General features: G+C 41.8%; 1 protein-coding gene across 4 annotated transcripts in view; it reads right to left on the bottom strand.

Moving 5' to 3' along the window:
- The window catches only part of CEP350 (centrosomal protein 350), a 76,479-nt gene that overhangs the window by 7,117 nt on the left and 41,634 nt on the right, over positions 1-27,728 (bottom strand). For all 4 annotated transcript variants that reach the window (XM_071564616.1, XM_071564619.1, XM_071564618.1 and 1 more), the window contains exons 25-37: positions 27,593-27,680; positions 27,069-27,215; positions 26,151-26,308; positions 18,466-18,665; positions 16,103-16,314; positions 14,599-14,743; positions 11,589-11,749; positions 10,879-11,018; positions 9,402-9,484; positions 6,707-8,745; positions 5,355-5,756; positions 5,121-5,267; positions 3,849-3,971 (exon numbers count right to left, since the gene is read on the bottom strand). In XM_071564616.1, the coding sequence (XP_071420717.1) occupies positions 3,849-3,971; positions 5,121-5,267; positions 5,355-5,756; positions 6,707-8,745; positions 9,402-9,484; positions 10,879-11,018; positions 11,589-11,749; positions 14,599-14,743; positions 16,103-16,314; positions 18,466-18,665; positions 26,151-26,308; positions 27,069-27,215; positions 27,593-27,680 (4,045 nt within the window). The remainder of the gene's footprint in view (positions 1-3,848; positions 3,972-5,120; positions 5,268-5,354; positions 5,757-6,706; positions 8,746-9,401; positions 9,485-10,878; positions 11,019-11,588; positions 11,750-14,598; positions 14,744-16,102; positions 16,315-18,465; positions 18,666-26,150; positions 26,309-27,068; positions 27,216-27,592; positions 27,681-27,728) is intronic.

Genomic DNA, 27,728 nt, shown 5'->3' with positions numbered 1-27,728 from the left:
GAGACAGTTTGCTTTATATTTTACAACAATTGTGGCTTTCATGGAAATGGGCTTTGCCTCATGTTCAGTGCATGCCCAGCATTTCAGTGCCTGCACATTCTCATGACAAAAGTATAACTGCACACATTTGATACCAGGAACTAAAATCTATACCAGAGAGACACTGCATTTGGGCAAAGTCAGGAGAACTACAGTTTTAATGAAACCGAATTCCATTCTGCAGGAAAAGACAAGTAGTGATGGAATGCTGTGTGGGGTTTTTTCCTGTGCTCTCTCTTTTGTATGCACACTTTTTGTTTTAAAAAAACTCAGAAAGAAGGGGGCATACATGCAAAAGGAAAAACAGGAGATAACACAGTCACTTGATCCTGCTGGCCATCTGATAAATGTCACGGCACCCAAAAAAACACTTAAAGTAATATAATCAGAAGGGACTTTAGAGAGTGAGTTAGCATGTTTCGATTTCTGGAGGTTCCTGCTCAAAACCATGAACATCTCCAAAATAAACTACATTTAAGTAGTCACAACTAGACCATTTGGGAGACTGAAAAGAATGAACACCCAGATATAAACTAGTGCCTTGGAAGAATGCCAGCAGGAGGAAGGCAGGTGCATTCTCACAGCACACAGTGGCATCTGAAGACACACAACTGAGTACACAAGAGGCTTTGAGACTCTCCTTACTGTGCACTGCCCCAGGGTTTGTGGGGCAGGAGTGGGCTCTGCAATTAAGCCAGCTTGGTAGGAACAGTCCTGCTTTGTTGCAGAGTTTCTGCATGGAGAGAAACATTCTGGGTCTTAAGTCAACAGGTCAAAAGATCAGCACTTTTCAGCACTCTGTTGGCAGCTCCTCAGGTGTGAAAACCAAACACAGGTTTGGGAGGATCATGTGAGCTGAGCTTTGTCAAGCTCCAGATAAAAGGGAAGGGAGACTGGCAGGGAAAGCAATGCCAGAGTTTGTTTTAGCCCCATGCAAACAGAGTTTTGGCTGAAGACCCAAGTGGAAAAAAAGGAGTGGAAATAACCTATTCTTAGTACCTGAAGTTAAATAAGGAGAGATGAGGGATTTTGCTGTAGTTTAAAAACAGGTTTTGAAAAGTGCAGGCAGGCCTGATGTACCGAAATGCAGCACCTCAGTCCATGTGTACATGTGACATTCTCCACAAAGCACAGATAAAGGGGCAACGTGAAGGGACATGAGAGGCAGAAAGCAAACACCTGGACATTCCCTGAACTCGATTTTAAACAAAGTAGCTTTTCATAAATGTGAACATCCAGTACTTGTTTACTGAAAGCCAAGATCTGTGGTAAATGTCAGTAATTGGAGCAGCTCTCCAGCAGATCAGAGATCCCTCAAGACATCCCAACACAAATGCTTTCTGCACACAGAGATGCCTGAGCAAAGATAAAAGTGCTGCAAAAAGGAGAAGGAGGAAGATGGTTTTTTTGTCACTGGCACTACAACATGGCTACATATTGATGACGGTGCCAATGCTGGTGAAGGGCAGACAAAACTGAAAATGCAACTAAAGATGCAGTGACTGGAAGAAGCAGCAAAGCTCAAGGCAGAGCAAGGGTGCAAAGGGCATCCTGTTCCCCTTTAGTTCCCAGCAGGTGTGACAGCTGGCTGTGGTCACACACAGCTCCCAGCATGCCCCTTCCCCACAAGGCTGAACCTTCCACTGGGCATTGGGTTTAATAAGATAAACCCAGAAGGACACACCCAGGGACAATCAGGGAGAGAGTAAATTGGGTAAAACAGCCTGGCATTTGTTTCTGTGCCTAAAGAAGAAATAAAAGTCATGCCTAGTTTCCTGGGTCAGGCAGTATTGGACAGTGTTCAATCCTCTCAAAGTCACCAGAATACACAGGTTGTCTCAACAGAACATTGCCAAGGGATGTTTTCTTTTTAAGGTTAATTTTACTTAAAGGGGAAATGAAGAAACCGGGAAACAGAAGCATAAGAATATTCATCTCTGCTTTAAAAAGAACATGTTTTACTTTAACAGTCTTTGTCTTTACAAGCAGCAAAATAACGTGGAGAACCAATCAGCTCATGTATGTACTCACATGACCTCCCTTGCACATTGCAGGGGTGTGCTGGCTAAATACCCAGAAAAAACGGAATTAAGCATTTGCAACTGTGACTTTTAGAGAAGCTTCTACAGCACCTAAGCCTACAAAAAAAGCCTCAATTTCCTTTTCAGGAATTTGGAAAACTCTAAACCTGACCTCTCAGTTTAGGGCTACACTGTGAGTTTCTTGGGCATAGGCAGCAAGTCTTGCACAGACCTGTATACCCACTTCTAGCCTTGGATTTGTGTTACCACAGAACTCACGGTCTTAAGGACAAGTTGGGGGCTGACTCGGAGACAGAGAAAGCTGTCCAGATACTTCATGTTTCATAGAGACTTTAATAAAACAAGGCAAGGTAAACTGCATACTATTTCCTTAGGTTTTCAGAAGTTTCTCTGAGTGTCTCATACTACAGATTAAATTTGTTAGCAATGCCACTGAGACTGCCTTATTCCTAAAGTGTGGCACACTGCAACCTTCACAGAGTTATTCCCAGTCTTCAGCTAGTATTTCATTACCATATTCTTGTGAGAACAAAATAAAATTAAGCACATTATTTATTAAGCCAAACTTGTCAGAGCTCCATTAATCTTTGATGTCTAGGTCTGCATGTAAATTGCAGACTTCTGAACTTCAGACTTATTTCACCTGAAGCACTTTGGATGCCTTCAACTGGAGGAAATTTTTCCAATCAGGAACTCTTTTTTTTCTAGGTGTGTTGCAAAGGAATTAGGTAGTTGGTACAAAAGCATAGTAGCTCTATTATTAGTTCTCTTGAGGATCACAGAATCACAGACTATTCTGAGTTGGAAGGGACCCACAAGGACCATCGAGTCCAACTCTTAAGTCAATGGCCCACACAGGGGATTGAACCCATGACCTTGGCATTATTACAACCAAGTTTTAACCAACTGAGCTCGTCTCAGGGTCTATCTAGACACAGATATTTTTTGTGCACACTATAGCAATCTCCATATCCCAGAATCAAGAGTATCAGGATGTACTGGCACCTATACATAGGTATTCTATTTACACACAATTAAACCCCTGGGAAAAACCTTGTGTTGGAAACCTTCCAGTGATGGGCAATTAAAAGACCACACGACCCATGACTCCAAGTTACTTGTATGTGTGTGTGTGTGTAATCAATTTCAGGTCCAATTAAGTGAAGCAAAGCGTTAATGACAACTCATATTCCCAAGCAGAACCTTCACTATCATTACAGCCAATAAAAATGTTAATCATCCTGCAACACAAACCAGCAAGGAACTTTCAAAAACCAGTACACAGCCACACATGCTCCATCTTAGGCAGTTTTAAGACTGAACTGTCTCTGCCCCAGTGGCAGCTGCATCCATTAATTCAAAACTCTGAGATCAGCTCAGTTGGTTAAAACTTGGTTGTAATAATGCCAAGGTCATGGGTTCAATCCCCTGTGTGGGCCATTGACTTAAGAGTTGGACTCGATGATCCTTGTGGGTCCTTCCAACTCAGAATAGTCTGGGATTCTGTCTGTGAATTAAGTTCTTTGTACCACTGTCTCCAATAAACAATATTACTTCAAGATAAAAGTATTCAATCAACTCACCTTACCGCACTGGACTTCTGATTCTGTCAACAGAGTGCCCTCTAAAATTAAACACCTTCTGTAATACCTCATGCACACTTTGTATTCTTTAAACAGCATTACTGAACACTGGAAATGCATTCATGTGCCACACTTCAGCCTGGTGGGCAGTATCTGACACGACTGCTTATTTTCATCCACTTACCAGTATATGATCCACTCGGTCTCGTTTCTTCCGCCCAAATTTCATCATCTTCTGCCAGTCTGTTTTGTGATTGGGCTCCTTCCTCAGGCTGAACAACTTCAGCACTTCAGCTGCAATGAAGCTCTACGGAACAGCAGAGGTGAGATTTATCACATTTGAGCTAAGAAGTGAAAGGTATGCACAAACTACATCCTCTAAAATGTCACTTTATAAAATGGAGAACCTCTTTCTGTTTAGCTCAGAGACAGTGGATGCATCAAAGTTACTGAAGTCTCCCAGACAGCATTACACAGGCAGGACAATTATTAAACCCAGAAGATGGAGAGGAAAAAAAGATACTGACTGCTGTAGCAATCATGAGAACAGAAACTTTCAATTCAACAGCACACAAACAGAAGAGTCTGACAAATCATTTTATGGGAGAATATTAAGAGAACCTGGGTAGGAATTTGGTGTCCTTGTCCTGTGCCACACACTTTTGAAAGTCTTCTCATCTAACAGTGATCTAGATACTATGTCTGTCTTTTCTAGACAGTTAACATGCTGTGTGTTCAGTAGGTTAATCAAAATATTGCCAACCCCCCCTCAGTTTCAGAAGAAACAGTATAGATGGAAGTTTTCATCTATGTCCTGATGAGCCATATGGAAGGTTCTTGTTTCAATGCTTTCAGAGAGACAGTTTTTAGCAAATGTCCAACCCTGCAAATTTAACCTAGGTTGAGCCTGGCTTTAGCTTTTTGGGGTTTTGTTCTTTCTTGAGCACCACCACCAATAACAGGAGACCTCCTCTGGTTTGCTAAATATAACAATGCCCTCACCAGTCAGATTTTGGGTCCCTCTGGGCAACTCCTACTGTCTTCAGTGAGGCTGGCACAGGTGTTTCTTTGTGTCTGAGTAAAAAATCCATCTCATGCCATTTGGCCCAACCCTACTACTGGATCCATTCCAATTTACCCATACAGAGTTCCATGGAAATCTGCTAAAGCAGCAGCCTGTCAGCATACCAATTTTATAAGATCAAGGTCATCTTGGCAGTTCTACATAGAGGACTAAGGTTTAAAAGCAACCAGTAACAGCCAATCAGACAGTGAGGCAAATCTGTTGAGTGAAAAAAATGACCATTTTGACAAACACCTTTTCAGGTTCATGATCTCCTTTATCTTCTGAACTCATCTCTTGGATTCACCTGTTATGACCTTCTAACACTTCAGGGAAGTGCCAGTACAATGTTTTACATGTCACTTTCCCTGCACAACAAAGATTTCCTCCTACCTTGATTTCACCCAGATCATTTGGATCTTTGACTCGGCGAAAATAAGCAGACGCGACCCTACACGGTTTCATCCAAATTGGCTGATTTAGATTCGGATCCTCAGCAAAGATTTCCCCAAAGATCTCTCTTGTTAGATCAAATACCACCTTAACAAAGAAAGAAGTAGAAGTTACAGCTTCTGTTGCCCATGGTAAACATCCAAAGGGCAAGACCAAGGTGCCTGAAGGCTGTACCTTTTTATAAACCTGCTTGTTTATCGTGTCCGTGTCCTGCTCTTGGAGGGTGCCACTGAGGTCTGAATGAAAGCTGCAGCTCTGCAGATCGTGGCCCAGCTCTTTGAGCTTCCAGAGCTCCTCAGCTGCAGCGTGGACCATGCCTTCCACCTCCACTGCAGTGTGAGGCACTGCCAGGGGCTCCTCACAGGGCTTTGTGGGCACCTTCTGCAGCTCCACCTGGGGCAGCACTGCTGGTTCCTCCGCTTCCTTTTGCTGGAGCTGATGGGAACTCAGGCCATAGTCCTCATCAAACCAGTCCTGATCATCTCCCAGCACACTCAGGAACTCCCGGTTGAGCTCCAGCTCTGCCAGTCTCTTGGCAAGCTCTTCCTGACCACTGGCACCAAACACTGGACTCTCCTGTGAATTGAGATCCACAAAATAAATATGAAAGTGGTATCACACCATTGTCTAACTTAGTCTACATTTTAAAATGCTTTACTGATGTAGTTGGCAATATATACATAAATACTTGGACAAATTAGGAAACAGCTCACAGTAAAATTAGGAATATTTTAATACCTGGGGTTTTCTACAACTCCTGATGAATGCTTTCAGAGGGCTCCTACAGAGCCTGAAGGACTGAGCGGCCTCTGTCCTAATGTTTACCTGTTTATGAAAGACTGACAATGGGACACACAACTTTTCACTTCACTTACCAGCAGCCTGACCTCTACATCAACAGCCTAGAATATTTTAGGAGGATATGGCTGTTTCAGTGACCAAGTGGTGCCCACACTGGTGAAACAGGCTGAAGCTTTCAGTGGTGATAATGTGTTAAGATCCATGGCCAAGCAGACACGTTTACTGGGAGCTCCAGCAGAAAGGCCAAGTCCTGTATCTGTATCATTAATGGTGGTTCTGAGGAAGCCTGAACTTCCACTACTCATCATATATCATATTAGTTCGGTGGATAGAGCAGGCTGACACCTTAATGACCTCCACAGCAATTAGTTATGTTTGAGGATGATTATTTCATATCAAGAACAGACAGAGGTAAGTTTAGAGCCTATTGTATTTTGCCATTATTAGCATAAAAACTGAGGGTAAAGATGGAAGACAAATTGAAGGTGGAAGCAGAATGCAACCTGAAGGACATACAAAATGTGTTTCAGCCTGTGTGCCTACCAAAACAAGCCAGGCACTGGGACACACAGGAACTTACATGACACATCCATACAGGTCATCACCACTTCACCTAACAGAACCTGGGAGAAAAACTGGTGCCACACAACATTCCTCAGATTCAATCAGCAGCACTTAAAGGAACAATCAACTCATAAAATTAGTGCAATGTGTCTGTTACTCACTGGTCTGGGACACATGTCTGGAGAGGAAAGCTCTTCTCTGTCATCTTCCAAATCAGAACTTAGAAAGAAGTTATTCAGACCATCTGGAATCTGCTTTTCAACCTGCTGGGATGGGATACTGGATTCCTCCTTCACATCACAGAGCTCCTGGTTGCTGAGCTGGATTTTCTCGTTCTTGACCTTCTTTATTTGCTGTAACTGATTGACTGTGTCTTTCACAAAATCTCTAAGTAGACTGTCTGTCAGCAAAGTGACCTTTTCTAGTTGGTCTTTTGACTTTTCTTCCTCTCTAAGTGGCAGTCTGAGCTGTGCTTCAAGCTGGGTCTTTTCTTTTGTTAGCAAATCCAGAAGTGGAGTTGGAGGCTTCTCCACAATGCCAGGAGAGAGATCATCTAACTTTTCAGCACATTCTTCTCCCAGTGTCTTCTGCCTCTCCAGTTTTTCAGAAAGGAAATCTGAGATGTCATCCAACTGCACAGTGGAAATCTCATCCACAAGACTAGAAACAAGAGGAGTGTGGTTGGCCTCCTCTTTTACAGCATCCTTCAGATAATCCACCACTGACTGTTCACGGGCTACAGAAATCTCCTTTATGCTGTTTGTTTTAGATGACAACTCCTCATCAACCCTTTCCTCAGCTGAAGTTTCTGAAATGGCTCTGTCTGCAGGAGCTTTATCCTGGAAATAGTTCTCTGTTCCATTTCTGCTCTGGTTTTCATCCTCTTTGCCAGGTTTGGAAATTCCACTGTCTTTCTGCTCAGCTTTCTGTTGTTTCTCCAGGCTATCATCAAAGAACGAGTCTTCATCCTTATCTGTGTCTAAGTGGCCATCGATACTTTCTGTAATGTGAGAGATTTTTTGAGGAGGAGCAAAAATACCATGTTTTTCTTTGCAATCAAAGTATTTAATACCATCATAAGTTCCATTATTGTTTCCTTCAGGTTTATCCAACTCCACGCCAGCCCAAAACCCTTTGGCAAATTTAGTCAGTCCTTTGAATCGCAACGTTCCAGGCTGGACTTTACTCACAAGGACTCTGTCACCAATGCTGAAATTGGACAAGCTATCTGCTTCTTCTGTGATTGCAACAGGGGCCCACAGAGGGGAGCCCGTAGGGGACTGCTCTGGCTCCACATCTCTGCGTTCAGTGTTTTTCATAAGTTCTGTTGGGGACTTGAGTTCCAGCAGCCTCTCTGAGTGCAAACTGCCAGAGAGGGACCTGCCACTGAGGCACTCACTGATCTCCCCATCGCTGCCCAGGCTGGTGGATCTGCTTCTGCTGGCCTGTGTGTGCTGGGACTGATCCCGCAGGGACTCTGCATTCGCTGAGAGGGGGGAGCCCTCAAAGTCATCTTTGTAATGTTCCCCAGGAAGCATTTCCTCAGCTGAAGTTTGTTTTCTAGAGGAGGATCCTTCAAAGTCATCAAGGTATGATGGATCTTTTTGACTGAAGAGCTGTTCTGAGGGCAGATAACCTTTTTCCTCTGCAGATTTGCTGAGCTTGTGAGAAGACTCCTCTACACTTGGGCCACATACAGCCTCTTTATCCACTAGATTCTGTTCTAAGATTTCTTCTGTAGGATGAAGAGTTTCCACAGCCAAATCAAACGGCTCCTTCTGAGAGTGTTTGTTTTCAGAACAGATGTCCAGTGAGCTCTCCTGTTCTTTATCTAAAACCAACAAGACATCAGAACTCTCCAAAGGCTTAACATGAGAACCTTCACTCTCGTATTCCTCTGACTTTATGGACTCCACATCTTCTGTAATCTCTGATTTATGAATAACAGCAGCATCAACACTGGATGCATCTACAGCCTTGTTCACTGATTCAGGGGATACCCTGCTAATGTCTTTAACATCTTTGAGAAGAGCTGATGAGGGGGCACTATCTAAGGAATCACCAGATCCTCCTCTGGAACTTTTTGCTATCATTAAAACTGAGGAAGCTGTTCCAGAAGGTTCTCCTGGATGAACATCTCTCACAGCCACCTTCCTGGTGTGCACAGACATGGATCTCTCGGTTTCTGATGACACAGCATCTTGAAAGAACATAAAAAGTGAATTTCAGCAGATTGTATAACCCACTTTGTTTTATTCAAAACTGCAATCATAGGCAACTAAATTAACATCAATGTTTCTGTGCTAAAAGAAGATACAAACTGGTGCCTTCAAATATCTATTTCTGGCTGCCCTATGAACAAGAGGAACATCCATTCAGTTCCAGAGTTCTAATGCTTGTTTTCTGATTCTGATCCTTGTACCAGAATCTCAAGGTAAGGGCTCAGTTATCTGTGTGCAAGCCACAAATACAACCAAGATTGGAATGGGAGATAGTGAACAGATGATGATAAACAGCAAAACATTGAAAAATATCTAAAAAAATTCTATTCGTTATTTTTGGTTTCCTTACTTTCCACAAGTGATAAAGGAACAGGAAATCAACGGGAAAAGGTTGTCACTTAATTATGGTTTTATACAAACCTCAGCAGGAGTAAACTAAATACTGAATATTCAGGAAACAGCAAGAGCAGAATCCTACTAAATAAAACCCATGAAAAACACAGTTTGATCATTATGCTTTTATGAAGTCTGCATCCTCTCAAAATCTCTTCTTGAGTCAAGAAGGAAAAAGTTAAACAATTTTAAAACAGTCAGACTTCAAGTCTTTGTCTGTAGTATGGACTGTTCCAGTTACCTGCGTGCTCTGAAATGGATTCCAAAGATGCTCTGGATCTCTCTGATTCAGTCAGGGACTTCCAGTTTTTAGCAGTCTCAGGCCTAAATGTCAAAAATCAAATTGCATGAATTACAGTTACACAAGAGTGTGTTGGGTTTTTTTTCTTTAATAAACTGTAAATACAACATCTATAACATCACACCAGTGATAACACAAACACTTTGCTTTGTCAACATACTGTGATCTTAAAAAGCAGAAATGGAGGCAGAAAGGAGAGTCTGGCAAGTCCCTGAAAATAATTTTTAAAAAAACTAATCAAACTTCAGTCTTTTTTTCCAGTTTCTTTTTTTTTTAACTTGAATACACTAAAATTGCACCATCTGCTGGAGAAAATGAAATGCTTAAAGTACAGTAGGAAGTGCAGAATTGAGTTAGACCCTGAGATTAGCTCAGTTGGTTAAAACTTGGTTGTAATGCCAAGGTCATGGGTTCAATCCCCTGTGTGGGCCATTGACTTGAGAGGTGGACTCGATGATCCCTGTGGGTCCCTTCCAACTCAGAATGGTCTGTGATTCTGTGTTGAATTTTCTACCTTTAAAAGTTCAGATTTAAGTTGCAAAGAGGAATAGCTGCCTCACACCATGCAGCAAGCACACTGATTGACCAAAATGGGAAAAAATTCTTTCATGTCTCTAATCCATACAAACTACTTGGCACAATTCTTGCATGTCTGAATTTTATTGTTCAGAAAAACACTTTAAAGTAGGAGCTGAAAGGCTGGGCAGGACAAAAGTGAAATGCCCATGATTACAAGGACAGTAGACCTTATCTGTTTTGGGTCTGGTGAGAGCAGCAAACAGACCAACAGAATACTGCCAATATCCAATGCTTTAAGGAAGAGTATCATAGAATCATAGAATGGATTGGGTTGGAAAAGACCTCTGAGATCATCAAGTCCAACCATTGGTCCAACTCCAGGCCCTTTACCAGATCATGGCACTCAGTGCCACGGCCAAGCTCAGTTGAAAAACCTCCAGGGATGGGGAATCTACCCCCTCTCTGGGCCCATTCCAATGCCTGAGCACTCTCTCTGCAAAGAAGTTTTTTCTGCTCTCCAACTTCACTTTCCCCTGGCAGAGCTTGAGCCCATCGTGCCCCCTTGTCCTATTGCTGAGTGCCTGGGAGAAGAGACCAACCCCCACCTGGCCAGAACTTCCCTTCAGGTAGTTCTAGACAGTGCTGAGGTCACCTCTGAGCCTCCTCTTCTCCAGGCTAAACACCCCCAGCTCCCTCAGCCTCTCCCCACAGCACTTGTGCTCCAGTCCCTTCTCCAGCCTCGCTGCTCTTCTCTGGCCCCGCTCCAGCCCCTCAATCTCTTTCCTCAACTGAGGGGCCCAGAACTGAACACAAAAATAGTTACCAGCTTTCCTTGCACTAAAAGCAGCAATCATCACAACTCCAGAATAATCTCAAAAAGAGGAGAAATCCCAGTTACCTGTGGAGTGGTGGTGCTTTGATCTTAGGTTTTTCAGCAGCAGCTGAGGACAGAGTTTTAATCTGAGGTTTGGCTGTTGGTGATGCCTCCAGATCCTGGCTCAGCTCTGCCTCCGTCTTCTTGATAAACTCATCATACGACTGCACATGGAGAACCAACACAGCTGTTAATACACTAAACCATAACTATAATTCAAGAAGCAACACCTATTAAATTAGTAAGGAATGCACTTGGTTTCTCTGTAAAACAATCTATTTAACTTTCTAAAGCTCTATGATTGCAAGTCCTAGAAATTTCAAAATTTGATTTTCAAAAACAAGGTACATGAGCATCAATCACTCTTTGATCCAAGCTTGGATACTGATGGGTATAAACATACATAAGCCCCCAAATGCTGCCAGTAACCCACTAAAGAAAGACATTGCAAAAGGGAATGGCATTTTTGCTCAAGGCTCTGGTTCATTATTGAAAATGGCCACAACAAGGCCAGGCTGGAAGGGGTTTTGAGCAACCTGGGCTAGTTGAAGGTGTCCCTGCCCATGGTAGGTGGGTTGGAATTAGTTGATTTTTAAGCTTCCTTCCAACCCAAACCATTGTATGATCCTTTGTAACAGTCACATTTCTATCACAATAATGTGTCTTTCACAGCTGCAGAGATTTATCCAAGGCTAACAATCTTTTACTTCACTCTTCTTCCTACTGTTCCTGACCTCCAGCTGTTTGATCAAACTGGCTTCCTGGGCCTTCAGTCTCTCCTTTTGTCTCTTCTTCTGCTCCTTTTTCAGCTGGTAAACCACAGACTTCCTTTTCCGGAGCTCATCCTTCAGTGCCCTGATTCGTCCTTCAATGTCACTTTGATCAGAGGTGGTTTCTGAAAAAGTTTGGTTTTAGTCTTTATAAAATTGCACCTCACAAGACAGTTCTGTACAAAGCAATAAACAGATATTTAGTAAAACAAAATATGGTCCAAGCAAAATGTCAAAGAATTTAAGAATCAACATGTGAATCCTACCATCTGTTAAACTGGGATCTCAGACTCACAACACTATTGCATAACATGAAAAAGCTACTTAATTAATGTTATTTAATTAATCTTATTTAACTTAGAAGAGAAGCCTTCAATATATACAGTAACTTGTTATCAAGTTTATTCACATCAACTACTTATGTTTATGCTCTTCACTATTAACTGCTTGTCACATTCTGTGTTGGAAAAATGAATTTTCTGACATATTTAAAACTACAACTCAAAGATGCACACTGCAAATACAGCTGAAATATTTGTTTACAATTACAATATCATGTTTCAAGCTGCAGGGCAGACTTCATTGATGAGAATTTCACTTGGAACAGGGGACTCTAAACCAATTTTAAGTTTCTGGCCCATTCAGATTTTCTGCCACCTACACTAAATGCCTCTATGAAATGCAGCCCTGAGTGGTCAACTGCTGGAAGAGAAACCAATTTGAACAATGCAGAGATTTTCACTGTTGTCAGGCCTTGGGATGATTTATTCAGGGTGAATAAGGCTGTGTTAAAGTTAGACATGTGATGGATACTCAGTTTTACATACCCCAATATGATGCCATTACTGACTGTAGCTATTTTCCGCCTGAAAACTTTTCTCTTAATCATTATGCTTAGTAAGTTTAGTAAGATCTGCTCCATTCCTCTCCATTCCCTACAGCCTGGTCTTCCAGTACTTCTGAAGCTGTTCTACCTCTCATTCCCAAATACTCAGATCCAGGCTCTGCTGAGAACCCCATTCTATACCAGTAGCTCTGCTGCTTTCCTTGTTTTCACTGTAACTGCTTTCCTTACTTCCTTATTCCTCTGAGTCTCTCAGACTTCACAGAAAGACTGACTCAGTCTCTCTTTACTTATTCCTTTCCACCCACACGACTGTGTTCACTTGTTTCTTGTTTTAAATGCAACATAGTGCAAAACAAGATCCTTGTCCCAGATTGGTGATACCACAATTAAGTATCAAAAACTATGCAAAATATTTATCTGACATAGCCTTACTGGAGGCTCCTCCCTGGGCTGATGTGCCCCATCCTCTTCTATAGCAGCAGGTGCAGCTCCTAAGAGGAGGATTTTGGCTGGTCTCTTTTTCTAATGCTCAATATGACCCAGAGTGTTTTCTGAGCCAAAGGGCTGGGATGGTCAAAAATGCCAAATGCTTTACTGAATATGTTAGAAAGTGAATCACCAGCATGTTTTGGTCAGCTAGCACAAACAGCTGGACATCTTAGTAATCCATCTCACTGAAAATAACAAGCCACCTAATGGAGGATTCCATCACCAGCCAGTAAATGCAATCAAACTACTGTATTCTTTTTTCATTAACAACCATTGTTAACCATTTAGAGAATTAAAAAAACCCAAAAACCAACCAAACAAACAAAAAGAATGGAATCTCGCTTCTTAATCAGGAGCACTTTGTGATGACACTGTAATTAACAGCTCCACCCAAACAGTAAGTGACCACTATGTAATTACAGCATTTCTTGATCAACTCATAAGGGAAAGATCTGCACATGCTTTCATCTGTGACGATCTTGTCTACGCATCATCAGACTGACAGGGCAGTGACTTCATTCCCACTCAGCTCAGAACATTTGTCTCTTTACCATGGAATGATTTATTGTGAAACCAGCACCAGCCTGATCACCTTCCCACTTCTTATCCCATTCTTCAGCATTTGAAACCAAAGACTGTAAATACTTTATTTTCATGATCACTGTTGCCTGATCTGCATTTCATAATGGCTTCCTTATCTGGTTGCTCAGTCAGAGCTTGAAAGTAACTTTATCAAGGAGCTGGAAAGCTTCACTGTGTTGCAAACTGCTCTCCAGACAGAATCCCAACACAAATTACTCAGTGTCAGTACCCAGGTGTTACATGCTCAGCTCTCACAGTAAGTTATCCAGCTGCCACCAACAACAGCCAGTACACACAACAGAACCTCCTGGTTCCTCTTCCACCGAAGACTTATCAATTAAAAAAAGCAAAAAAGTAAGAAAATGCCACCTCATTTGTTAATAAGCATTTTGTGATGCTCTATCAACTGCACTGTCGAATACAAGACATTTTAGAGACTAAAAGCACAGAAAGGGTCAAAACACTTCACAGGTTGAACAGATTGGATGATGGTGGCTCAGGAACTCCTGCCACCTCCATGATCAACAGACTGGGAGCACACCAGGGAAAGGAATGCCCTGAACCACTCCACTTCCAGTATTTTCTCCCTCAGCATTTACTGGCAGCCTGCTTGGATACTGGATAAATGCAACCTTAGTCCCTATTTTACTGCACACAGATCAAACCCTCCTCCAAAACTAAAACCAAGTCCTGAAGCATCCATTGATGGTGACATGGCCGTGCAGGCCCAAGGGCTCACTCACACTGCCATGTAACAGAGCTGTACTGCTCCTGCAGCCAGGCTGGACTCAGAAGGAGGCATTTTTAAATTCTAGGACCACCTTAACTATCGACTCTTACCTTCATACCTGTTTGCAGGAACCTGCATTGCTTTATGTTAAGATCTTCTTAAGCTGACGTGACCAAATTAGATAATTCAAAGACATTCCCACAAACCCTGGCAATTTCCAGGAATTTCTATCTAGCTCCTCACATCCAAGTCTATACTTCAAGTTCAGTTGTTAAACACAAAAGCTTTGAAAAAGCAATTTAAAGCCAAGTGGCTCTTACACTTACCTGACTGTGTCATAGACAAAGATTCATCAGACCAGTTGTGAGAGGTCTGGTGAGACCTCACCGGGGAGCGCAGCTGCCCCCCAGCCCTGTGGCTGCCTTTGCTGGAGTCCTGCTTTGACACAGATATGCTGCTTCTCGGAGGAGACTGGGGGAGAAGAAAGGATAAATAAGTAATTGCAGTTTGGAAGTAGGAGGTCACTGTCATCAGGAGCCAGTTACAAGGAAAGAGCAGCATGGCAAGAGAATGTTTCATAAACAGTGGTACAGATAAAATGATCTTAACAAAAATTCAATCTTTGCTAGACAATAAAACAAAAATACCAAGGGCAGCAGTAGCTGACTGCTTGCTCTGAGTGTATATTTCAATAAACCTGTGCAGACTATTTTATTACCACCTAAATGAACTGACATGGCTCTGACTCACAGGTGTTCAATACATTTGTGTCATCTTATTTGGTAACAACCAGGGCAATAGGAACTCCTGGTAAATATATTAATGAAATTGAAAGGATCATTTCATGTAAGGGGTGCAAGATGTCATTCTAAATCAGTGAAACAGCAGAGCACTATTTTGTTGAAGCCAGGCAAAAAAAATTTCCAAAAAGCATATATTCTTTAAAAATGCTATTTAATTCACAGAATCACAGACTATTCTGAGTTGGAAGGATCATCGAGTCCAACTCTTCAGTCAATGGTCCACACAGGGGATTGAACCCATGACCTTGGCATTATTACAACCAAGTTTTAACCAAGTGAGTCAATCTCAGGCTCAATGCTTCAACATGATCCCACAAACCTTTCACACACCTCTAGCACATATGAGACATTTTATGTCACTATCTCCTCATCAAACTTTCCAAGAAAGTATTTGCAATAAGTCTAGATAAGCAGTTTTTTTTACCCCACAGACGCTGCCTCTTCTGTCTTACTGAGCACAGAGCCAAGTCATCAGGATGAAACTCATGGAAATTATCACCCACATAGAAATAACAGTTGGAACAACAAGGCAGAATTAAGTAGCAAGCAGACATAAACTGAAACCCAAAGGGCTGTGCATGAAGTTACAGCTCAGTTCTTCCTCCTATAGCTGTACTTTGGGATACATTACTTGCCAATAAGGAAAAGCATTAAAACAGATCAAGGTTTCCATGGCCCCAAAGAATTTATACAATGGGAACAAGCTCACCTACAGCTAATTCACACTGGCAAACTGGGTCAGCGTTCCAGCACTTAACGCTGCATTCCTACGGGACATACGCAAAATGTTTTGCAAGACTGCCCACAAGTTTAAAAATACCTAAACTGCGGAAGCAATTTTTCCTCAAGACTTCAAAGAACACACCTGATCACAATGACTACTCACAGCAATGTGAAATGGTATCACAAATGCAGGAAACAGGTTTAGTTAATAATCTCTGCTTTGCAACTGGGATGGCTGAACTTGCTGCTTTTCTGTCAGCCTTTCACAAGTGTCAGAGTACACACAGCGGAAAAGGTCACTCACAAGTTTGCCAGGAGAGGTAGAGGACTTGAACTCTTCAGAATAAGCCATTTCTTCATTAACTGTACTCTGGTCTGGGCTTTCTGGCTGCCCGTGGCCCGTGGGCTCTGATGCGATGGACTCAGCAGCCAGACTGCCAAGGTCTTCTGGGATAGAGCTTTCACTGTTCAGATGAGAGCAGGAAGGCATTGGAGACTCCTCTTCACTGGCAGTTTCTGAGGTGTAATGAGAAAAAACAAAGAACATAAGAACTTGCACATCTTATACAGAGGCTGAAGGATTATAAGGGTTGGACTTGATGATCTTGGAGGTCTTTTCCAACCCAATCAATTATATGACTCTATGATTCTAAGGCTGAAGGCATAAGATTGAAGGCATCCTTTACATGCTGCCTGTATATAAAGTATTAACTGCTACCAATCCATGTCAAATAAGCATTATTTCACTCACCTAGACACTCATATTGAAATATTTAGCAAGAATAAGCAAGTTTACCTGTGAACTATGATTTAAAACTATGATTTGTGTTCATAAAATGACTGGACCTGGCACTTAGTGCCATGGTCTTGTTGACAAGGTGGTGACCAAAGGCTGGACTCAACCTCAGAGGTCTTTTCCAACCTAGAGAATTCTGTGATTACTGCCTCTCATCCTCAGTGATTGCTGGATGTCTAGAATAAAGAGGTTTTGAGGATATTCTAACATTTTCCAGACAATACACTCCACAAAGATTATTAGAGAAACCAGTCCTTCCAGTTGACCATCCACCAGCAAGAGTCACTATTAGTCTGAAGAAGTCATGGAGGAGCATATAATCTGCAAGCCAGATCTTGAATTTACAATTGATTGCTTCCTTTACAGTAGTTGCAGAAAACATTTTAATGTTATGATTTCATCATGAGTCTCACAAGCTAAATAATAAGTTGGGTTTTCAATATTCCTGTTTACTAAATTCTGCAGGAGTCACAGCACTGCTGAGGCAGCCACGGAGAACTACTCAATACCTGAGCAAAGGCTGGGAAAAGGAACAGTTCTGAAGCAGGTCTGTGCTCCAATGCTTACTGGTAGATGCAATTAATAGAATGAAAGTGTATTTTCTCAAATATTGATGAAAATCAGCATTCATGCTGAATTTTTGTTCATTGGAACTTACTGACTCATACATGTATCACCTTTAAAATGTCTTATGATGTCTGAAATCCACATGACTGTTTTCAGTGACAAGTGTCATAGGGTGTAATTCTGAATTCCCTTTGCACATTCAAAGGATGTGCTGCCTGCTTTCAGCAACGTAGGAAAAAAAGGAAAACTGATTGTTTCTCTGAAGAATCTCAAAAGTCTGACTGTTTTCTCTCACTGCAATCCAGTTCTCTGTGCTTCATACTGAAAGTAGGATGCACTTCAGACAGAACAGTAAAGCCACAGCTCTCAACACTGGGAATTTAATTTTTCCTCACAATAGCAGCATTTATACTAATTACATCCTGGAACACTTTAGCACAGCTGCACATTTCAAACAGTTATGTTGCATTAACAACAGAGGGAAGAAAAAAATACTTTCAATTTTTTGGAATCAAAGACAAGGGCAAAGCAGCCCCTGATATGAGCCATCCTCACCAATAGTACTAAGCCTAACAGGGAAAGACTCTGCTTATTACTGGGGAAAATGGTTTTCATCAATGCCTAGAACTCCCTGAAGGGAAGTTCTGGCCAGACAGGGGTTGGTCTCTTCTCCCAGGCACTCAGCAATAGGACAAGGGGGCACGATGGGCTCAAGCTCTGCCAGGGGAAATTGAAGTTGGAGAGCAGAAAAAAATTCTTTGCAGAGAGAGTGCTCAGGCATTGGAATGGGCCGCCCAGAGAGGGGGTGGATTCCCCATCCCTGGAGGTTTTTCAACTGAGATTGGCCGTGGCACTGAGTGCCATGATCTGGTAAAGGGACTGGAGTTGGACCAAGAGTTGGACTTGATGATCTCAGAGGTATTTTCCAACCCAATCCATTCTATGATAATATAAGTTCAGAAGACTATCAGCAAAAATCATGCCATATTGCAATAGTTCTGCTTTGAAAGATAGAAACATAGTTTGAATTGTATGTAGAATTCACTGGTGGTCTTATGCTGTGCTGTTCCCTTGAGAAGACACCCAGCAAAGGAGAAATACACATTTCACTATGGTGTAAAATAGGGCTAAAGAACAAGGCAACAGAAGGCAGTAGAGAGTGCAGAAATTGAGATTCTACAAGTGTCCAGAGAACAACCACCACCAAAACACCAAAAAGGCAGCAAGTGCAAACCTAAGGAATCGCTGCGGCAAATTATGCTTCACTCTTGTCGTTTGCATCAGTTCCCCCCAGTTCCCATTACCTTTGGGTTCAGTTCTCTGATCCCCCAGCTCTTTCTTGGCTGTTTTGGGTTTGAGCAGCTCTTTGTCCCAGGCAGCCAGAGCCTGCTTCTCAATCCGCCGTATTTCGGCTTCCTCTGCATCCAGGCGGCGCTTCCACTCCAGCAGCTCCTCCGCGTGCTGCCGGCGCTGCATCAGCTTCTGTTCCCGCTTGGTGAGGAACCTGCAGGCAGAGGGGGGACAGTGGGACAGCAGCCAGACACGCTCAAACACCCCAATACCCACATCTCTGTTGCCACCATGCCCAGAATTGCATTGTTCAATTTGTTTTCTAGGATAATACCCACACTAACTCCTGCCTCCTACACTTCTGATGTGCTGCTGAAAAAAAACCCCACAAGTAGACAAGTTTTTCTCTCACTTACATCACACTGTAAACATGCTGTTTACATTTTAAAAATCTTTAAAATCATTACAAGTGCTACAAACTATTCACTAAAATGAACAGAAAAAGTTCCCAACTTCAGGACATGAAAAGTACCTGTGGTATTAAACTGGAACCCTCTAGAAAGCACTGACTGTTTGAAAATTGAACCTTTTTACTAACCCCAATGACAGAAAAATTGAAACTTCACATGCCCAACAGTTCTTTCCAAATATTATAAGAGAAGGTGATTCTGTATTAATAGTTCTCCTGAATTACTGGAGCTTTAATCCTTCCTTTAAATATCATCTCTCTGGGTTGCCACACTTGGAATGTTAATTGTTAACTGACAGCATCAAGAGAACACGATGCAGGACTGTTTCTTCACAGCTACGAACATGTCTGGCTGCCAGTTTAGGAACAGATAAAAAGTAAAGCTCTTGCTGAAAATTAGCAGATACTTTCTTTCTGACAGAGTCCTTAGGTGATCCATGAAACCTTAGGAATGAGTAAATTCTCATGGAACTGTGTAGGTATGAAGAGGTTTGTGTGCCCACCTGAGCCCTCTTTGCCAGCTCTTGTTTTATTTCTGAACCTGAAGTCACCAAGACCACAGCTCTTAATCTTTCAAGAAGAAAGTTCAACATTAACTGCACACACTTCCTCTGACATAGCAAGTCCAGAAAAGAATGTCTATCCATCCATTCATCTCCTACACTGAAAATTTTAAGATGTCATAGACTGACTCTGTAGAAAATACATGGTTTGCCAGCTAGAGAGAGAATGTCACTGGTGGTGCCATAAAGGGCTGTCTTCAAAGTCTTGGGATACTTTGATTTGTAAATGCCTCTATAATTTGTAATTTTCAAGCCATCCCAAACACGTAGCATCAAAGTTTTTATGTTGCAAAGCAGATCCTAATCTCATTTGTGCTTTTTAATCTCCCATGTTTCAAAAACCCCTTTCATTTACAGAGACTGGAATGGCCAACTGGCCAATCTGCAGGTCTCGCCTCCTAAGGGACAGTTCTTGTTTGTTCTGTTCCCAGGAAAAGTGAGTTGGCAGTGGATCAGAAAGGTGAATATTCAGATGTCCTCCTCTGAGACAGATTCAGACAAAGGGAATGAGCTGGGCTGTGAAGATAAAAGTTTCAGAAGGCAGTAAGACTTGCTCACAATCTTCTTTCTGATGGTCAAAACAAGAGCAGGTGAAAAACAGAAGCACCTCAGAGTCCCTGGAACATCTGTCATCTTCACCATGGTAGATTCCATGAGTTTGTGCATTATTTCGTCACTTCCTATAGACAAACATCAAACATAATCTACTCTCAGGCAAAACTAACAGGCTGGAATCATAAAGAAATGTAACTACCAACGATAATTGCATTACAAACATGACAGGGACAGTCATGATTATCCTGTGTCTTTCACCAGCACTATCAGATTTCTCCACTCTTACTTTCAGACACAAACCAGTTCCAATTAGCCAAGCAGATCATGTATTTGGGACTCATTATGGAGGTCATTATTACAATGATCTCAGTGACAAAGCCAACTTTTTCTTCTTTCTTCAGCCACTGTTGGATTGCATCAGAAAGTTTGGATCTTCACAGTTTACTGGTTCTTGAGGGAGGTAAGTTCAGTAGAAATAAAATGCAAGAGAAAGGCTGAAAGAAATGGACGCAGAGGAGCAGGACTCCTTAAAAGCACATGTTAAATTAATGAACCCAGAAGACCAAAAACAGAAGGGCAATTAATTAAACTTCCATGAAAATAACTACCACACAAGGACTACTTAATAAGAAAGGTTAAGTCAACAGAAGTGATGGGAGAAAACAAGGATTCCAAGAATAAAATCTACAAGAGGAGGATCAAAGCAGCTTGGTGAAAAATGTGGACCCTTTAATAACCCTGGGGTTTAAAAGGACAGAGCTATAAGGTGGTATATACACTGCCGTCATATTTACTACAGTCTAGAGGGTTCCAGTTCCAACACCAAAGGTACACACTCATCCTCAAAAGCAGGAAAAAAAAAGCAAAAGCACATCTGGCACCTATGCAGCTGGAAATGTGGGGGAGCAAAGCAGCAGCAGCAACACTCAGATTAGAGCAGGACGATTTCACAGTCTGCTTCTCTGTGCTAACATCAGATGCCTCATCCATGCATTTCAAATACTAACCTGGAAACATTAACCTGCTGTGCTTTTCTGCCAAGGCATACTGACTTCAAGCTCCAACTATGTGATTTCAGCAGCTGTTCTGAAGTAGCAACCAGACAGTGGGAGCACAGTGAGCTGTCTATGTGCCACTCAGAACGCAGTGGGAGTAAGAGATTAGAACACTAGAATGGTTTGGGTTGGAAGGGACCTTAAAGATCATCTCATTCTACCTCTCTACCATGGGCTGGGACTCCTTTTACTAGACCAGGTTGCTCCAAGCCCCATCAAACTTTCCCTTCCAGGGATGGGGCAGCCACAACTTCTCTGGGCAACCTGTGCCAGGGCCTGCCCACCCTCACAAGGAAGAATTTCTTCCTTATTTTTAATCTGTATCTACCCTCTCTCAGTCTAAACCTGTTATCCCTTGCCCTATTCACTACAGGCCTTGGTAAAAAGTCTGGTTCAGTTTTTCTTATAACCCCACTTTGTACCTTGAACAGGTACAATAAGGTCTCCCTGGAGCCTCCTCTTCTCCAGACTGAACAACCCCAACTTTCTCAGCCTTTCTTCTAGGAAAGGTGTTCCGTCTGTTTGACTTTTTGTGTGGCCTCCTCCAGACCTGCTCCAACAGGTCCATGTCTTTACAGCACTGGGGATCCCAGAGCTGGACACAGGACTCCAGGGGGGGTCCCACCAGAGCAGAGAGGGACAATCACCTCACTGACCTACTGCCATAGAAGACAGTTGGTTTTGCCACCTCCAAGTTGGGTCATGTCCTATTTTTTTGTCCACCAGCATCCCCAAGTCCTTCTCTGAAGAACTGCTCTCAATCCATTCATCCCCCAGCCTGAATTGATTGCCCTGACCTTGCACTTGGCCTTGTTGACATGAAGGTGACACCAGCCCACTCCTTCAGCCTGTCCAGGACCCTCTGGATGGCACTCCCTCCCTGCAGTGAATCAGCTGCACACTCAGCTTGGTGCAAAGCTGGACTCATCCCTGCCTGTGTCACTGATAAAGGCCTGGAAACAGTGAGGCAAGAGGAGTCCAACACATCCACTGCTGAAGAACTCTGGGCTTTCTAGGACTGAACAGAGCATGCTCTATCAAAGAGTCCATCACTGGAGAAATATACAGTTACCTGACCAATTGGTTGTAGATATACAGCTGGAATTTGGGGTGGAGGTTGGGAAAACAGACACTGAGAGAGGCCCAGTGGTGAGACGTAAAGACAGAGAAGAAGTAGTGAACAGGAGAGCAGTGTCTACAAAATAAGGAGGAAGAGTTTAAAACTAAGATAGCAATAAAGGCAGAAAGAATGAGAAAAGGAGAGCATCTAGCAAAGAACTTTAAAATTAATTGCATTTAACATTGTATAGTTAACACCCAACATTTGCAGCAGAAAAACTATACACTGTTATGCAGAAGGTTATAGAACATACACTTGTAACACTTTGGTTTTTGTTAATAAAAGGCAAGCTTTTTCCACACTGATGTATTTTTCTTTAAATTTTGGAAGGAGTTTTTTTACTTTGATGCAGAATTCCACATGCACCAGTTAACATACCTCACCCAGTGTTTCTCCTGCTATTCTGTCGACAGAGGGTGTTACCAGTTTTAAATAACATGCTGGGTTTGCAGTATCAAAAGTTTTGCTTTGGTCTGAAACTTTAAACACGTTTTCATTCACCTGGTGAAACCTCTGTAAAACCATTTCACCAGTGAAAGAGCCAAAAAACCAACAGAGGGTAAAGAATGCATTTTTAAACCATGAGCAATTCTAGGAAAAGGCTAAGATAAACCTGTAATTCACATTCTAGCTGCTAACTGGGGTTTTTTGCCACAAAGTGCAGACTTGCTCTGAGAATACTCATATATTTCCTTTGAAGTGCTGACTGCAGAAAGGTAAGGCCTGTTATTTTTAACAAATTCTACATAAAGTTACAACTGTACTTAAAATGGTACCTCTTAAAGTATTACCATTTCAAGCTAATTCCTAATGAATTACCAAATTTACAGAAAAACACCATGCTCCATTTAGCTCTTCAACCACAATGCAAGCTAAGCAGCATACTAAGGGAAAGCAAAAGAAAATGAGCATTTAATTAGTTATTGCACAGCTTATCATTAAAGTTGCATATGCAAGGCAAGGCAGGGGAAAGTGGTTCATTGTCTTTGACAGAGCATGCTCCTGTTCTCATGCAGGCTACACAGACCCACCAGCTGAAATTAAAACACAACTATTCTCTCATTCCCCTTTTAGCACAAGATGAATATTAGAGCTGTCACCTAAGTGAGGAAGCCAAAGGATTTCCACCTTGCTGTGGAAAACAGCAAACCCAGCACAGCAGGCTTTCCCAATTCCTTCCTCTGCTTCCTTTGTATTTATCTTGCAGCTTTTCCCTTTTGCCCTATTTCTCACTCTGATTGATTCCCCTCAATGGCAGCTTCCTACTATGATGCCCCAAAGCAAATGCCTTGCTCTAATAGCATTATTTTTGTGTTTTACAATTAAGGACATTACAAAAAAAAAGATACCAAGATGGCACTGTTTTTCAATCAATAAGCAGTGCTACCAAAACACCTGCCAAAGGTGTGTAAAAGCTGTAAAATGAGGAATATCAAGTTTTAGAGGATCATTTATGCTTGCACAAAATACTTCTTCCTTTGAACATACACAGCAATCCAAGACAAACCCATAAAAACAAAAATACATGATCACATAGGTTACATCACAGAGAATTTCCACTCATTCTGCCTAAAATCAATGGTTCCAGCTTTGAAAAGTATTGTCCAGGTGAGCAATTATTTTCCAACACAGAAAGTAAGAACCAACTGATGATTAAAATAACTTTAAGGATAGATCATACTTTGTATCTACTACTATCCTTTGTAAGAGTAACAATTATCAAAATGTAATTATTTCTGCAATCATAAGTGTTAGTTAGAAATGAAGGTACTTGATAAAAATGAGATTTCGAAAACAGTACTGATAAAACACTACCTGATAAAAAGTGGCAAAGGAAGTCTTGCATACTCAAGTGTATTTATCATCTCTTTAGTATTAATACTGTATCTCAAAATTTATAAGAATCACAGAATCATAGAATTGATTGGGTTGGAAAAGACCTCCAAGATCATCCAGTCCAACCCTTGGTCCAACTCCAGTCCCTTTACCAGATCATGGCACTCAGGGCCACGGCCAATCTCAGTTGAAAAACCTCCAGGGATGGGGAATCCACCCCCTCTCTGGGCAGCCCATTCCAATGCCTGAGCACTCTCTCTGCAAAGAATTTTTTTCTGCTCTCCAACTTCAATTTCCCCTGGCAGAGCTTGAGCCCATCGTGCCCCCTTGTCCTATTGCTGAGTGCCTGGGAGCTTGTTTTTTTATCACCATTTGAAATTTGTTGAACCTTGAGTAGAAAAAAATAAGTTAAAGACCCTATTTTAACTAAAATAGGATCAGAAGATAAAACTTGTTTTTCTGAAGCCCCAGAAGTCAACATGGCCTGCAGCACACATGGTTTTCCAGCCCCCACCTGAAGCCATTCATCAGCCTCAAAAGACATTTGGAGAATTTGCTGCTGTAACAATGGGGTGGTTTTCACATGACTTGGAATGTCAGGAGTTTTGGTTTGCAAATATGACACTCCAGAAACAAATTTATTTGTGATTTTGGCAGTTCTATTTACCAGATGCTGCCAGAGGAGTCTGAACAAAATATCAGTCAAGTCTAGAACACGAAGCCATGAAACATGGTTTTGGTTTTTTCTACTTTCACCCAACCCTCACTTACTACTTCTGGTTTTCATTTTCATCACATGCAAGTGTGGGAAACGTGCTTCTCAAATGATGACAAGCCAAGAGTGTGCTAAGGAGACACGGACAGCTTGCCTTTAAATGGCACTGCCTGCTATGGGAGGTTTTATCCAGCTGTGTTTGGAGTCTCAGGAGAAAAGGCATCACAAAGATCACCCACACGGCCTTGGCTATAAGCTCAAAAAAATAAAATCATTTAAGCAAAGACTATTTCTTGTGGTAACAGGCAGAGGCAAGACTTTTAATGGATTAGTCCCAAATAAGAATGTAAGGCTTCAAACTAATGAGCACAGGCTGTTAAGCATTTGGGATGTTTAGTGAAGATGAAGTAATTCCAACACAGAAAAGATGTAGAAGCAATTTATCTAAAACAATTTAACAGGTGAAATCAGGAGATTCACTCTTGGTTTTCAGACTCAGAGACTGTACATATACTTCATCGTTTCCTCTGAAATCTAACAACCATTTTTAACATTTTGCCAACCTGTGAACCACAGAGGAAGAAAAGAAAGCTCTTATTAACTGCCTGTCTTCTCAGTCACACACACACCACCTCCATTAATACAGAAAACCTTAGAGAATTCATCCCTAGCTGATTTTAATGTAACCAGAATTAAAATTCTGCAGCTGGATAATGATTTAGAAATCACGTGCCTGACAAGCTCAGTGTCTTTCTGTGAGCCAGATCTCAAACTCAGTTACTAGTGTTTGCATAGGACTATTGCTTTGTAACTTATATTTTAATTCAAAATAAAATTGAAGTTATAATTCCAGAGTCTCACTCCCTGTATGTTTTCCCGTTTAAAATAAAACAGAAGATATAAAATACAGGCACCATTTTGACCATTTGACTTTGGGTTTCTCATTGCAGGAGAAACTCTGACAAGATGTACCACAAAGCTGGAGCCTGTCCACGTTCCTTGTATCTACAAACTGGGCCCTGTCCACGTTCCTTGTATCTACAAACATCAAAATCCCTTAAACTGATGTGCTTTGACCAACTTTATCAAGTACAAGGAATACTAAAACCAATAACCTACAATAAAACCTTGACCACATGGTCTGCCAGCTAACAGTGTTTGCATGTCAGTACTCATGCAAGAACTGGAGCATTTAAATTATTATATTCATAATATAGTTTAATTCATGCTTCCAATCAGCTGTTTTTCAGGCAATTCAGATCAAAGTGCATGTGATATCCACACCAGTAATTTTTCTGATGGCCATTTTTAGTGCAGATGTGGGTCAAACCAACTTGGTCTAATAAAACAGCAGAGTTTTGTAAAAGAAAAAAGAAACATAGTTACTTTTCATCCATTCTGCTGCGCATTTTTTTGAGTTTCTGCATAATGCTGCTGGTCTCACTGCTGGAGATGGAGACTGGGGAAGGGCTGCGTGTCTCTCCATCTGTTGGAAGAGGGCTGGAACCATTGCTCTGCTTGATGTCATCCTCACTGTGAAGCTCCTGTTAAAAAAAAAGCAACATTAAAAGCAAGAATATCCCCAAATCTTGTAAAAATTGTGGTAATTTATCTTACTTCTCCCCAGACACATCAAATACTACCTCAGGTAATCCTGTCTCTACCTGCAGATTTAACCTCATTTTCCAACTTCATTTTGTTTTGACACAAAGATTTTTAGGACACTCTTTCTCCCTATAATTTCTGTTCTCCCCTAGTGGTATCCAGAACAGAAAAATCATGCCAGAATTCAGTTACCCAAAGAGGAAACCAATCCTTTCTATCCTACTCCTGCCAAACTTGAGTCTGCTCAAAATTTTCTAAGGAAGCAGCCAGTTACCAAAATCCCATCTTCTCACCTGGTAAAGCAGATGCAAGAAACTTCAGTGTAATGACACTAACACACACACACAAAGCAGCAAGTTCTGGGTTTAGTGCTTACATTCAGTACTTTGGGGGCTGACAAGTAATCAAACAAAAATAAAAGCCCGAGAGACCTAAGCATCAAAAACCTGATATTCCCAAATCATTAGTTCAGCTTGAGAATGAACAAACACCATCAGTTACAATATTTTGTAACTTCTCCAAAGGCATTTCCTTAAATAACGCTCTCAGAAAATTAAAGAATAATTGCTGAGATAAAGAGGGAGACCCCATTTGAGGCAGACAAAAGCTGAAGTTCAACCCAGCAGGTTTCCATTGCTATAAACACTGAGGGTGCATGGCCAAAGAAGGAAGATTTCAGCTTCTGTGCTCAACACTTACCATCTTGTTTTCTCCTGCAGACTTCAGCTTTTCCTGCAGTTTCATCGTAGTCTGGCGGATTCGCTCTATTTCCGCCTGCTGTTTGAGGATCAGCTGCCTCTCCTTCCGAGCAGCCTTGTTGGCCTCCTGGAGACGCTTAATTTCTGCCTTTTAGAGAGAAAAGATGAAGCATGAGAACTGTGACTGACCCCTCTCAAGAACACACTCCAAACTGCCACGGTGCCCATGCTGTGGGTTTGTAATGACTGCAATTACATGATGAAGCCAGAATTACAGCCATAAAGAGCAGATCAATTAATACCTCAAAGTCTGAACCATGAGGTTACAGACACAGAAGGACCCTTTAGAACAACACCCTGAAAATGATCAAAATGCAAATAAAACTTACAGGTAAGAAATACTGCCAGCTTCCTGTCCAAAAGCTGGTTTGGAGTTTTCTGAATTCTTAAGCTTTTACAGAGTCTGAAACATTTTGTGGGTACACAGAGGTTTCAACAGGATTTTCCTAGAGGGGCATCAGTTACCTTTTCCTGCTGTAATCTCAGCAACAGACCACGCTGCCTCTTTCGAATAGGAGGCATCTTATCATCCTCCCCCTTGTCTCGTAAGTGCCTGCAAATGGATTGGAAGAAAGAAGTATATATAAAGTAAGACAATTAA

Source organism: Pithys albifrons, chromosome 10 (genome assembly GCF_047495875.1).
Source record: "Pithys albifrons albifrons isolate INPA30051 chromosome 10, PitAlb_v1, whole genome shotgun sequence".
NCBI classification, from domain to species: domain Eukaryota; kingdom Metazoa; phylum Chordata; class Aves; order Passeriformes; family Thamnophilidae; genus Pithys; species Pithys albifrons.
This window is presented reverse-complemented; position numbering and strand designations above follow the sequence as displayed.